Raw genomic sequence first — 14,959 nt, 5'->3', positions numbered from 1 at the left:
ATTAGTGTTGTTGGTGCTCCGTTTAGGGAAGCTGAACCAAAGATTGGAATCCCAATCGGACTTTTAAAAGGCTTGGAAGAGCTGCGGCATGCAGAACTGTATGATCCATGTCTACATTTCCCCCGCACATGAGCATCTTGTTTGCAATGGTGTGTATTTCTGGAATAGATGAAAAGCGATGGTACATTTAGGCCAAGGTTATTCCAACTTTAAAATGTCAGGATATCCTCTAGGAGGTAACCTCAATCTTGCTGAGCTTGTCCAAATATGATCATTCTGATGGAGATGATACAGAATCTGTAAAGGAGCTTAGGTAAGATGGATGCTGAAGTTTGAAACAGTTCATTGACATAGTAAAAGGAATTGCTAGAAATGCTGAAAGTTGAGTTTGGAGTATACATGGCATGTGAGATGGTAGTGAGGTGCAGCTGAGTGTTGCAGTCAGCATGTGGACACCGCTGTGTTGCTGAAGGTAAAAAAGAGGCTGTAGATAAATGTTTCTGGTGGACAAGTCATTGCCTTAGATGGTCTGCTAATAAAAGGTAGATCTAAGCAAAGGCAAGTCCATTGAGTTGGATAATAGTGGAGGGAAAGCTGTTGTAGGAGCATGATCCAATCAATGAGGAGAAAAGATGCTTCACGGTCCAGAGAATGTTGGTATATTTGGTTAAGGCCATTTGCTCAGTGCCAGAAACCTGATTGAAATTGTAGGAAAGAAGATACAGATTCTGTAGGTGACAACCTGCTGAAGAGCAATGGAATACCAAGTGAGTTTGTATTTGAGATTTGTAGCTTCCAAAGGTAGGTGAATAATGAACAAAGATGCTAGCAATCACAGCGGGTCAGGCAGCATCTGTGGAGAGAGAGCGAGCTAACATTTCATATCTAGATGCCTCTTCATCAGAACTGACGAGAAGTGTGGAGGGGGGAGCATTCATGTAGTTATGTAGGCGTGTAGTGCTGGGGGGGTGGGGGTAAAGGGTGCAGATTAAGTGATCAGAATGTGAGAATAGCAGAACAATAGTGTGTCTAACTGCCAGGAAAGAACGGAGTCCCACTGGAGTTGGTGGGAAGGGAAGAGAGCACATGGTGACAGAGAATGTAACGTCTAAAGCTAAAAGAAAGTAAAGAAGTGGGAGTGTGTACACAATCTGAAGGTGTTGAACTTGATATCGGGTCCAGAACGTTGTAAAGTGCCTAGTCTGAAGATGAATGTTGTTCCTTCAGTTTGTGCTTTGATTCTCTGGAGCATTGCTGCATGCAGAGGACAGATAAGTGGGCACGCGAGCAAAATGCTGTTTTTAAAGTGATTGTAAGATTCCAGCATCTGCAGTAATTTGCTCCTACAAGTGAATAATTTTGCTTATTGATGGAGGGAGAAGGATAAAGTTACAGAAGAAGATATGCTCTTTTATAGAAATGTTTCCCGTTGTGACCCCATTTGGTGCTTGGAAATTGATGAGACCCCAGACCTGAAAGAATGATGAGTGAGAGCAGCAGGGGGTGGATGCACTTTAATTGACAGCATTTTTAACTAATAAGCTCAGTCCTTTCCATTAGGCTTTTACAGATAAGATTCAGACCTACAAGATGAGGCAATTAGGTCACACTATGTGCAATTTAAAGGGGCCTCTCAGCTGTTAGCTCGCAGCAGTACTTGCTGTCTCAGAGCTTGCAGCCCAAAAGATTTACCACTATAGTTGTGACCCACAGTTTGGGAAGCTATGTCTTTGACCTTTGTTCTTTGGGCATGAGCACTGACTCTGGTTTTGTTTTCAGGCCTGTGTCAAGTGGTTTCGGGAACATTCGTTGAAGGAAGCAAAAGCTGTGGGGTGAGTGCCTGCAATGTTTTTAAGGATCAAGGCTGTACTGTAACACTGTGCCGAGGCAGTTTAAATCCACAAGGTATTTACAACGTAACAGCTTCCCGTATTCTCCCTACATAGGTAAATGAAAGTACGGCCTGGCATCAACCTGATATTTGACGTATTGAGTCTCACCTTGGGCAGCAATTGGATGATAAAATAACCTCTGTGCTTTTTGATGAGTGGGGTTGGGACTGAAGTTTGCAGGGTTGGGGGATGGAGTTAGGTGAGGGAAGAAACATTATCCAGGATTCTTTTTTTCTGAACACTGTCCTGAGACTCCTGCTAGAGGTAGGTATAGTTTTAGACAAGTTCAAAGCAATAAGATTGGGGTAAGAGAAAATCATTATGGTTCAGAAGGCCAGAGGTATAATCTGCCTTTCATGCTCCTTTTGCCAAATTCTTTACAGGCTTCCTCAGATTTACTGAAGTAATCTGTTCATATTGCTTCCCCCTGGGTAACAACTGAGCGCATTCATCACCATATCTTTGCATTGGGACTTCATTGTAAAGCTAAAATATCTTTACTGTAGATGCTGAAAATCTGAAATAACATGCTAGAAATATTGAGCATATCTGGCAGCACCTTAGTGAGAGAAACAAAACTCAAGTTTCAGGTCCATGTTATACGAGATCGTCATTTATGTTAACCTTGCTGTTAACTGACCTGACTCTTCCTGGCATCCTGTTCAGTCAGATTTCAGTACGACTTCCTGGGAATAGTCAGGCAACATTTGGATTGACTTGTCAACCTTTACAAGCCAATCTTTTTCCCATTGTGGTTATTTTAATAGCAGAACTTAAACTGTTTAAACCAATGTTTTTTTTTCAAAAGTACTAATCTTGGTAACGTCATAGCCTTCGTAGTCAAGAAAGACATTTAGGCAAGATGCCAGGCAGCAATCTGGATCAGTGTCTTCAGAAGAATTCAAAGTAACCCTTGTAAAGTGAATGCCTGTATTAATTGTTTAAGTAGCCTGATCGTTTTTCCTTTCTGTGTGCTATTACATCTTCTGCTGACACCAATCTAGAAAGGTTCAGCCCCACATAAACCATCTGACTGAGATGATAGGACAGGGTAATGGGTGTCTCAAACCAGAAATAAAAGAAGGGTGTGGTTAATTTGGGACAATGACACCCCCAACCCCCCCTACAGGATCTGTTCAAAGAGGGGACACAGCCCTGAGGGAGATAGGGTATATGGAGAAGGAGACAAAAAGAGGAGATGACATACTCACGAGATAGGTAAGGCATCAGAAACTGCTGGGATGAAGTTGATTTCATGGTGGTTTAGTTATTGAGCTAATCTTTCTTTTCTGGCAGAGGACCCGTGGTACAGGTACTACTGTTCAACACAACAGGGGAGCGTGATGCTGCCGCACTACTTAAGCTGCTCATGGTAAGAATGGGCTGCACCATAACATCTGTAGAGAATTGGAAGATTGATCTGCTTTTTTAATGTAATGAAGGATTGTAGTGTTACACTGAAGACACTTGTTCACTTTGTAAGATTTTGGGTATGGGAGTCGTAGCTAACCAAGTTAGGCAGTTGAGTATATGCAAATAATTTTAAGATACTTGTATCTGAACTGTTGTTTCTTAATCAAGGCTTTGGCTAAATAGAAAGGAAAAGTCCATCACTTGTGATAGCTGAGAGGGGTTTATTAATCTCAGAGAATGAACAGATGGTTGGCACAATGTGTATAGTTCTTAGTTGCCTATGATGGCAGAATTCTGCTCTCTAGCCAAAATGTTAGTGAACTATTCCCCTGTTCTGCTTGTATCTTCAATGATCCATCATGTTTTTGAAGAAGTTGGCCATGTGATGAAGACTGTCCCATTTCTGAGCACTTTATTTGTTGGGATGGCGGTTTACCTCGTGTCAATCACTTCCTGGAACCTTTCTAGCCAATGAATACAGTACCGGTCACCTGATATCAGGGTGATCACCTTTCCCACCATACCATCATTTAGCTTGAAGTCACTTTTTAGTTTGCCTCTTGCTGAGAGTGGTTTCCCAAACCCTGCCAGACATTTGTAAGTAAGAGAAGTGCAAAATGATGTCCTATTGACTTAGGAATGTCAACATGGAAGACTGAGTTGAGATCTCACATTGTAAGGACCGTTTGCGTTTTTCCAGAGAAAGAAAGAAAACAAGGCCACCTCAGCAGTTATGCCATCGATTCCATAAGCATTCTATACTTATTTTGAAAAGCATTCTTTACTAAAGGTCCCATTTCTTATGACACCTAAGAGTTTTTGACTTCAGCCTTATTACTACAGTCTCAACTACTGGTTGGTTACAAACTAAGATAGGAATGGTTTGCGGCTTGGGGGCATACTTGCAGGTGGTGATGTTCCTACGTATCGGATGCCCTTTCCTTCTAAATGGGTGGTGGTTATGGGTTTGGAAGGTGCTAAGGAACCTTGAAGAATTTCTGTAGTGCATCTTGTAGATGATACATATTTCTGCTACCGAGCACCTTTGATGGATGTGGTGCCTCTCGCTGCTTTTTCCGGGATGGTGCCAAGTGTTGTTTGAGGTGCGCTCTTCTAGTAAGTGTGGAGTATTTCATCACAGTCACTGTCACCTCATCTCTGGAAATCAGCTTTGTTGACCATGTTTGAACCAAGGCTCTAATGACGTCAGAAATTAAGTAGCCCTGGCAGAACCCAGACTGAGGGTCAGTAACTAGGTTATTGCTAAGCAAGTATTGCTTGATAGCACTGTTGACAACACCTTTTGTCACTTTACTGATAATCAAGGGTAGATTGATGGAGTGGTAATTGGTCATGTTAGATTTGTTCTGCTTTTTCTGTAAGGGATATACTTGGGCAATTTTCCACATTGCTGGGTAGATGCCATTGTTATGGCTGGACTGGAACAGTTTGGCTAACGGCATGGCAAGATTTGGTGCACAAGTCTTCAGTGCTATTACTGGAATGTTGTCAAGGCCAATAGCCTTTGCAGTATCCAGTGCCTTCAGTTGTTTTTCGATTTGAAGTAGTGTAAGTAAGATTGGCTGAAGATTGGGATCTGTAATACTGGGAACCTCTGGAGGAAGCCGAGATGGATCATCCACTCAGTACTTCTGGTTGAAAATTGTTGTGATTTTATTTTAATCTTTTGCACTGATGTGTTAGGCTTCCCCATTATTGAGAATGGGCATGTTTGTGGAGTCACCACCTCCAGTGAGCGCCAAAGATATCGGTGCGGGGACCACATTTGTGGATAATATAAAAACAGGTGGGAAGCCAAATGGGATGAAGCAAACAGGAATATACATAGGTTAAGAGAATTGGAAGAGCTTGGCAAATGGATATCAGTGGGAAAATGTGAAGTTATGTATTTGTCAGGAAGAATAAAAGAGCTGAATATTATTCTAATAACACAAAAAACTGGGATATGTAGATTTGGTGGGTTATAAGGGGATGCATCTGGGTAGGATGCTCTGAGGGTCAGTGTGGACTTGTTGGGCCGAAGGGCCTGTTTCCACATTGTAGGGATTCTGTGATACTCTATGAACTGTGGATGCTATGAACTGAAATCGGAAATGAAAACAGAAATTCTGGAAAATCTCAGCAGGTCTGGCAGCATCAATGGCAAGAAAGCAGAATTAACATTTCAGGTTCAGTGACGACTCTTCAGAATTGAAGAAGGGTCACTGAACCCAAAATGTTAATTCTGCTTTTTCTCCACAGATGCTTAATATTATTTAAATGGAGAGTAACTGCTGGAAGCTGCAGCACAGAGGGATTTAGGGTCCTTATGCATGAATCACAAAAACTAACATCCAGTTCAGCAGGTAATATGGAATTAAGTGAACTGTTAGCCTTTTTAATTTCAAAGGTTATTGTCGCATAAAAATAGATAAGTCTTGGTAAAACTGTACAAGACAGCAGTCATTTCACAGTATTCTGGGTTGGGTAAGGTTTTGGTCCTCTTATCTAAAGAAAGGTACACTGGCAGTGGAGGCAGTCCAGGGAAGATTCACTAGATTCATCCCAGGTATGGAGGGATTTTCTTGAGAGGTTGAGCAGGTTGGACTTGTACTCGCTGGCCTTCAAAGAATAAGGGGTGACAGTATTGAAACATACAGGATTCTTTGTAGGGGTTGACAGGGTAGTTTGTTTCCCCTTCTGGTACATATTGGGACCAGAGGATGTAATTGCAGAATAAGGGATTACCCATTTTAAGGCAGAGATGAGGAGGTGTGCTGCAGAGAGCTGTTGAGGCTGAGTGGTTAAGTATATTCAAGTTTGAGCTAGACAGATTTTTAAAACAATTATGGAATTAAAGGCTATGGAGAAAAGGCCAGGAAATTGAGTTGAGGATATACAGAATAGCCATGATTTAATTGGTATAGCAGACTTGGCGGGCTGAATGAACTACTTCTGTTCCAGTGTCTTATGGTGTCTGGCTATTTGTTTGTCGTAAACAAGAAGTTGCTGTTTCACTTTGTACACAGACAGGTCCTTTTGCTTCCCTCATATGCAACTTTCATACTATCGCATCCACATCTTGTTTATTTTAAATCATTATGTTCCTTTGGACGAGTTAGTTTGAATGGATTATTTCTGTAAAAGTTGAAGTCATAAAAGATGTGCAATGTGTAAACTCTTGCTCCGTTTACAGCAGTATGCAGTCACATATTCCTTGTATACTAAATTGTATAAAAAATGATAACGCAAGATAATAATAATGTTGACTATCTAGTTCCATTAATCCTCTTAACTGTGACTTCTCTATGTTTCCATTTCAGTGTATTTAACTTTCTTTAAGTAGAGAAGCTAGCAGGGTAGACAAACACTGGAACCTAATTCCTCTGTCACAGGATTTTTTTTTATTCACTCAAGGGACATAGGTGTTACTCGCTGGCCAGCATTTATTGCCAGTCCCTAGTTGCTCTTGAGAAGGTGGTGGTGAGCTGCCTTCTTGAACCATTGCAGCTCATGTGCTGTAGGTGGATCTGCAACGCCATTAGGAAGGGAATTCCAGGATTTTGATACAGTAACAGCAAAGTAACAGCAATATACTTTCAAGTCAGGGTGGAGGTTGGCTTAGAGGGGAATTTGCAGACTGTGGTGTTCCCATTTATCAGCTGTGCTGCCCTTCTAGTTGGGTTTGGAATGTGCTGAGGATCTTTCTCGTGAATTTCTGCATTGCAAATTGTAGATAGTGCACACTGCTGATACTGAGAGTTGGTGGTGGAGGGACTGGATGCTTGAGGATGTGGTGCCAATCAAGCCAGCTGCTTTGTCCTGAATGGTATCAAGCTTCTTGAGTATTGAAGCACTCATCCGGGCTGGTAGGGAGTAACCATCTCACTCCCACCATGTGCCTTGTAAATGTTGGACAGGCTTTGGGGAGTCAGGAGGGGAGTTACTCGCTGCAGTTTTTCTAGCCTCTGCCCTGCTCATTTAGCCACTGTATTGATATGGCGAGTCCAGTTGAGTTTCTAGTCAACAGTAACACTCAGGGAATTCAGCGATGGTAATGACATTGAATGTCAAGGGGCAGTGGTTAGATTGTCTTTTGTTGGAGATGATCATTGCCTGGCATTTGTGTGGAGCGAATGTTACTTGTCACTTTTCAGCCCAAGCTTGGTTATTATCCAGATCTTATTGCATTTGAATATTGATTGATTCAGTAGCTGAGGAGTCATAAATGGTGCTGAACATTGTGAAATCATCTGCAAACATTACCACTTCTGTCCTTCTGACTGTTGTAGGATGGATATCAAACAATGATGAGTCAGAATACACAAAGGAGATAGAGGGCTTGGTGTCGTAGCGCAATGATAGTCAAGTTTCTAGGAATGACAATAACTGACAACCCGATCTGGACCTCCCATGTAGATGCGATGGTCAAGAAGGTTCTGCCTCAGGTGGCTCAGGAAATTTGACATGTCCATTAGGATCCTCACCATCTTTTACAGATGCAGCATAGAAAGCATGCTGTCTGGGTATAACAGCCTTGTATGGCAGCTGCTCTGCACAGGACCGAAAGAAACTACAGAAGGTAGTGTGCACAGCCCAGACCTTCACTGAAGTCAACCTTGCATCCGTGGACTCCATTTCATCTCTCGTTGCCATAGAATGTCTGCCAACATCATCAATGACCCATCCCACCCCAGTAATGCTCTCCTATAACCTCTTCCGTCAGGCAGAAGATACAGAAGCTTGAACACACTCACCAGCAGGTTCAAGAGCAGATTCTTCCCTGCTGTTATTAGACTGATGAATGGACTCTCTAACTTCAGATTATGTTGATTTAGTTAATGTTGTTCTTGCCTCGCGCACATCCTGTGTGGTGTAACCTGTATGCCTCACTCTGTCCAAGTTCTTTTCACCCTATAATCTGTATGTTGTTCCTTACTATGAGCTGCCTGCAATGTTTGCGAACAGAGCTTTTCACTGTACTTAGGTACATGCGACAACAAATCAAATCAATCAGTCAATGATGAAGGGAGGGCCATTGATGAAGCAGCTGAAGATGGTTGGGCCGAGGACACCACTCTGAGGAGCTCCTGCAGAGATGTTCTAGAACTGTTGTGGAACCACACAATCTTCCTACATGCCATGTTTGACTCCAGCAGCAGAGAGTTGGCCCTCTCTTACACATTGATTCCAGTTTTGCAAGGCTCCATGATGCCAGTCTGTCAAATGTGGCCTTGATGTCAAGGGCTGTCACTTTCATCTCCCTCTGAAATTTTGTCCATGTTTGAACCAAGGTTGTAATAAGGTCAGGAACTGAGTGGCCCTGGCAGAACTCAGACTGGGTGTCCGTGAGGAGGTGCTGCTTGATAGCACTGTTGATTACATCTTCAATTTCATTACTGATGATCGAGAGTAGGCTGAATAGGTGGCAATTCGCTGGGTTGGATTTGTTCTCCTTTTGGGTATGGGAAATACCTGGCCAATTTTCCACATTGCTGGGAAGATGCCAGCCTTATAATAGTACTGGAAGAGCTTGGCTAAGGGAGCGACAAGTTCTATAACTTAAGTCTTCAGTACAATTAGAAATGTTGTCAGGGCTTATAGCATTTGCAGTATCCTGTGCTCCCAACTGTTTCTTGATACCAAGTGGAGTGAATTGAATTGGCTGAAGACTGGCAACTATGATGCTGGGGACCACTGGAGGAAGCAAGATGGATCATCCACTTAGCACTTCTGGTTGAAAATTGTCGTGAAAGTTTCAACCTCATCTTTGGACTCTTCTGTCTTTGATGATAGGGATGTTTGTGGAGCCTCCTCCTCCAGTGAGTGTTTAATTTTGTTCCGCCATTCACGACGGGATGCGGCAGGACTGCAGAGCTTAGATCTGACCCATTGGTTGTAGGATCACTTAACTCTGTCTATTACTTGTGCTTATGTCGTCTGGCATGCAAGTGGTCCTGTATGGTAGCTTCACCAGGTTGACACCTCATTTGTAGATGTGCCTGCTGCTGCTCCTGGCATGCCCTCCTGCACTTTCCATTGAACCAGGCTTGATCCCCTGGCTTGATGGTAATGGTGGAGTGGGGGAATTTGCTGGGCTGGGAGGTTGAAGCTTGTGCTGTAGTACAATTCTGCTGCTGTTGATGCCACAGTGCCTCATGGATACTCAGACTTTAGTTGCTAGATTTGTTCTAAGTCTGTCCCATTTAGCATGGTGATAATGCCACATGATATGATGAAGGGTATTCTCAAAATGAAGGCGGCACTTTGTCTCTGCAAGGATTGTGCAGTGGTTACTCTTACTCATAACTGTCATGGACAGATGCATCTGCAACCAGCAGATTGGTAAGGATGGGGTCAAATATGCATTTTTCCCTCTTATGGTTCCCTCACCACCTGCCGCAGACCCAGTCTGGCAGCTATGTCCTTTAGGACCCAACCAGCTTGATAAATTTTGCTGCTGCTGAGCCATTCTTGGTGGTGGATGTTGAAATCGCCAACCCAGAGTATCTTTTGTGCTCTTGCTGCTCCTAATGCTTCCTCCAGATGTTGTTTAACATGGAGGAGTACTGATTCGTCAGCTGAGGGAGGAGAGTACATGGTAATCAGCAGGAATTTCCTTGCCTATATTTAAGCCGAAGCTATGAGGGTCCAGCATCGATGTTGAGGATTCCCGGGGCAACTCCCCCTCCCCCCTCCCCCCGCCCCCCCGGCTGTATACCACTATTTTTCACCTCTGCTGGTAGGACAGGACATATCCAAGGATGGTGATGATGGTATCTGGGACATAGTGTGTAATGTATGATTCTGTGAGCATGACTATGTCATATTGTGTGACTAGTCTGTGAGACAGCTCTCTCAATTTTGGCACTAGCCCCAGATGTTAGTAAAGAAGGCTTTGCAGGGTCAACAGGGCTATTTCTGCCATTGACTTTTCAAGTATCTAGGTAATTGCCAGAATGTCCATCCGGTTTCATTTCTTTGTGGATACTTTGTAGCAATTATTCCAGTGAGTGGCTTGCTAGGCCATTTCAGAGCGTAGTCGAGAGTCAGCCACATTTCTGTGGCTTTGGAGTCACTTACAGACCAGGTGAGGATGGCAGATTTCCTTCCTTGAGGACATTAGTGAACGAGATGTGTTTCTTCAACAATCGAATGGTCGGATTCATGGTCATCAGTGGATTTTTAATTCAAGATCTTTTAAAATTTGAATTCAGATTCCGCCATCTGCCATGGAGGGATTCAAACCCATGTGCCCAGAACATTACCTGAGTTTCTAGATTAATTGTCTAGCGATAATACCACTAAGCCATCGTCTAGTGATGCAAAGTACTGGTGCTAGAACAGAAAGCTCCACACCTGCTTTTGGCTCCTGCACAGGCATGATGCCTCCTTTCTCAAATAAATTGGTGTAACTTAGCACAGGAACATTAGATGAAGGAGGGAGAGGGAGGAAAAATGGATGAGTTTGCTTCAGACAGTGTTTCGTCACAATAGAAAAGGAATTTGAGAAGTGCCTTAAGTCAGGGAAGAAAAGCTTTTGAATAAAGAATGCAAGTTAGTCAATTAAAGTGGAATACTTCAAATTTAACCACCTTCCTCCACTCTGGCCAAATTCCAAAGCAGTGAGCAGGTGGTTAAATTGTAAAACTGGTGGTTGTTCTAATAGATAAAGGTGACCAAATTTGGTACTTGATATAGGCAAAGTGAAATGGGGGCAGAAAATTTATTTGATCTTGTCTATAGCTAATAAAAAACCTAATGGTTGTTTTCTTTCAGCCTTGTCAGTTTGATTTTGCTGTTTTTTGCCCCAATCTCTTGGACATGGCACAAAATCTGAATGCTGGTAAGTGTGGTTCTGGTAAGCTGCTTCTTTCAGAATGTGGTTCCCAAAAAGGTGAAACCTTTAATGACTTTGTTGAATGTTATTGATAAATTTGTCACTTTTGGATATATTGAGCCAAACAGACCAAGTTCATGGTAAAACATACAATAGTTGGAAACATTGCCATTTTGTCTGGGAGAATCAGTGCAAGGTGTTACACTGGCATAGGGAGACAGTTGATTCAATTTTTCAACAGAACGTAATTCACCTTGGTTGCGAAACAAATTGACTACAGTGATAGCTAATCAATAATAGCCTTTGTCCGCATGATCCCTGGTACCATTGCAGCTGATGAGCAACAACTAAAAAAATATAATTGTGATGAGCATTGTCATAGGGTTATGCTGCAGGGGAATCTTAAATGAAATGTTCAAAATTGCAAGTTTGCGAACTGTTAAATAGATGAGGATTTCCACTGTCTGGTGAGTCAGTAACAAGGGACTGTAACGATTCAGGATTAGTAACAAATATTGTATAGATAACATTTAAGAGGGAGTGAGATAAGTATACAAGGAAGAAAGGAATGGAATGACTGCAGTGGCTGAAGAAAGCCAATGAATATTGACAATAAGATGCTGGTGGGGTTCAATGATGAAAGTGTTGGAAGGCTCATGTGGTCATATGCACATGCATAGATCCCTTTGATTGAATGGTTTGGTTCTATGTTGTAAATACAGTGAAAATAAAGTATCTGCAATTTCACCTGAAGTACAGAATAGCCATGAGGGAAATCAGAAATCTTTTTAACTGTTGTAGCTTGAGGTTAGTGTTGGGGGACTTTTGGGTCTGGGACAATGCAGAGAAATAATTTTCAGATGTTTTCAGTCAGGTTGTAAATTGTTACTGACCAGTTTGGTAACATGTAGGAAGAAAAACTGTTTTCATTTCATTTCGTTTTGTCTGTTTTTGAAATGCTAAAAGGTTGCTATCATTGGCTTTGTTAACCTTTTTGAATCCAGGTATGTGTTTCTAATAACTGGTACAGCCAAATGGTTTGGCTCACTTGGGAGAAGCCCTAATTTCAATCAATATGTTGTGGACGCAGACGGTACTTGATTTGAGCATGTTATCCAGGTTGATGCTATTATTGAAATATTATTAGATTAGACATTAAACTAAAATTCTGTCTGCTCAGATAACTTGGGTGCACAGTAAACCTCCTATGACCCCATTGTAAAGGCGGGAACTTTCTTCATAATCTAAACCACCACCAAAATAAAACTAACTAGTCATTCATCACAATGCAACACTCTGCATTTGACCTGATACTCTAGGACTGTCTGAGTCTTGTTTGCCAACTCTAGCATCTTTCATATAGATAAGCACAAAAGATTTGCGAGAGAAGGTGATCTAGGTTTAACATGCAACATTTTGTTTTCTCAGATCAGAAAAATTATACAGTGTCTCTGGAGAACATGCTTAGCCGTTGCCTTGACAACCATCGTGCCTGGTGTAAACTTACAGAGGTGAAGCGTGATAATTTATGGAATTTAACAGGCAGTACTCTAGAAGGCCCAACCACATTTGTTAAGAGGGATGATTTGGATGAGGAAATGCTACTGTTGCATGATCCAGAGTGTGAACAGATAACCACTCGTGCACTTGTCTTCCCTTGCATCAACAATGGCTTGCAGTGGATAACACAAGGACGTGATCCTGACCTTCAGCCTTCATTGGCCAATCCACTCAAAATGCATCCAGCAGGAGCTGCAGCACTGAAGGAAGCTTCAACCATACAAATCCTGATCACAGGAAGCCTCCATCTCGTAGGCGGGTGCCTGAAACTTCTTGACCAGTCCTTGTCTCAGTGATTTTGTTTTCAGACCTTGCTCTAATGACCTACTATGGAGGAAGTGTTGGCTAGGGGAATAGTTTCTAGGTTTGTTGTACTGGACATTGTTCAGATACTAAGTATTTTGATGTAGAAGAGTTAACACAAGGTGATGGTATTGACTGAGTGGAAGCTTTCATTTCACCAGAAGGAAATTGGCCGTCATGGGATAATAACTTTCTCTTGCAGGCTTTGTGTGTGAAGTGTAGGCCAGTCTTTTATGTCTAATGGCATGTATTAGTTAAATTTTTGCACATGAAATATTTAAAAGAAAAAGTCTTACATTTTCTAGGTCTTAAAAACTGGAATATAAACTTGGTCCAAAGTAATGGAGTAGTTCATTCCTGTTGTAGTTGCACATGAATACTTGAGATAACTTGCCCTCTGATTTTTCTTCTTTTTATTCTGGGAAGTGCATTATTTCTGGTAAATATACACTAGCATTTGGGTGTCAGTGTGTGTCGGGGAGGTGGAACACTTCCGTGTGCACTTTGTGATTGTCTAGCTGGGCCTGCCTTTTCAGCTTTTTCAATTGAATGGCTTCAAAATAAAAAGGAACAGGGATTTGAAAAAAACAAAATCAAAGAAACAGTCACCCACATTATTTGCAAAGAAAGATTAATGAACACTACTAATTATAGTTGTGAATTGTAAATCAAAAGTCTAGGATGATTTGTAATTGATAAGCTTACAATACCATCCACGTAAAAGTAGGATTTATTTCGCTGCTGGATGAATTGGGCAGGAGAACCTTTCCCTGGTTGTCATTTATAGGCAGAGGCTCCCTCAACAGTCCTCTTAGGGTAAGACAACTGCTGAGACAGTGCTTGCAGACAATGCTCCTTAGATAGCACTGTTTCAAATGTGTGACCTGTGCCACCTGGTGAATAAGGGTAGCATATACATGGCAATACTGTAACCTGAGCATTCTTCTCCAAGCCACATACCATACTGATTTGAAACTATAATTGCTGCTCCTTCAATATTGTGTGAAATGTGCCTACCCTCCAATGGACTGCAACATTTCAAGAAGGTAGTTCACCACTACTTCCCGAGCAATTAGAGATGGGCAATAAATGCTGGCCTGGCTAGCGAGGCCTACGTACTATGAAAGAATTAAAGAAAAATGCATTTGTGTGAAGTCTTCACCAGGACAACAAAGAGGGATTCGGTGTAATTTAATGTGGAAATAAATCTTTATTTCCCCAATACTCAGAAGTGCTCTTACACACAACTGAACATTTTTTTAATCATGAAATCGTCCACCACCTGTAAATCTCCCATGTTTTCCAATTGAATAATATACATGCAAAGCTCGTTAAAACCGTCAAAGGTGAGGCAGAGGATTTGGTGGGGGGATGGGTTGGAAATTAATTTTGTCTTGCACATTTTATCAGATTCATCTGTGTAATAGATGATATCTTTTAACTCCTGGTTCCAACCCATCCATTCATATGATAGTCTCTTTTACTCAGAGGTTCCCAGCCTGCTATGTTTGAGATGTGATCCTGTGCCCGCCATCATATGAAAATGAAGAACATGTAAATATCAACATGTTCTATGTAGTGATTGATGCTTCATGTATAATGGTAAAGTCAGGTCGTATTCCATTCAAATGAATAATAGTCTCTTTGGGGAGGGGAATTAAAAACCAAGACAGGTGGAACTAAGTATATTTCTCAATCATTGTGTGGTTACATTCTCAGCATTTTGCAGTGGTGAGTGATCATAATGCTAGATGTCTGTATATGCGATTCTAAGGCATGGTGTATTTCAGTCAAGAGTTCAGCAACAGAGTGGAGGGTAATCTCAAAGGGTCAGCAAGGATTGCTTTTGCATCTGATTTGCTACAAAATAGCATTGCTGGGAGCCTAATGTGAATTATCCATTCGATTTTTCACTGGTAATCCTGTAAAACATCATCACCTAAAATTTGCA

General features: G+C 41.8%; 1 protein-coding gene across 1 annotated transcript in view; it reads left to right on the top strand.

The window, feature by feature from the left end:
• fpgs (folylpolyglutamate synthase) overlaps window positions 1-13,350 on the top strand; it is a 42,190-nt gene extending 28,840 nt beyond the window's left edge. Inside the window, exons 13-16 of the mRNA XM_020534713.2 lie at window positions 1,780-1,832; window positions 3,189-3,264; window positions 11,085-11,151; window positions 12,574-13,350. Coding sequence (XP_020390302.2) covers window positions 1,780-1,832; window positions 3,189-3,264; window positions 11,085-11,151; window positions 12,574-13,001 — 624 coding nt within the window. The 3' untranslated portion in view covers window positions 13,002-13,350. The remainder of the gene's footprint in view (window positions 1-1,779; window positions 1,833-3,188; window positions 3,265-11,084; window positions 11,152-12,573) is intronic.
• The last annotated feature ends 1,609 nt before the right edge of the window (window positions 13,351-14,959 follow it).

The sequence above is a fragment of the Rhincodon typus genome, chromosome 28 (assembly GCF_021869965.1).
Source record: "Rhincodon typus isolate 14 chromosome 28, sRhiTyp1.1, whole genome shotgun sequence".
Lineage (NCBI taxonomy): Eukaryota > Metazoa > Chordata > Chondrichthyes > Orectolobiformes > Rhincodontidae > Rhincodon > Rhincodon typus.
Note: the sequence above shows the minus strand (reverse complement) of the source record. Positions and strands in the feature narration are given on the sequence as shown.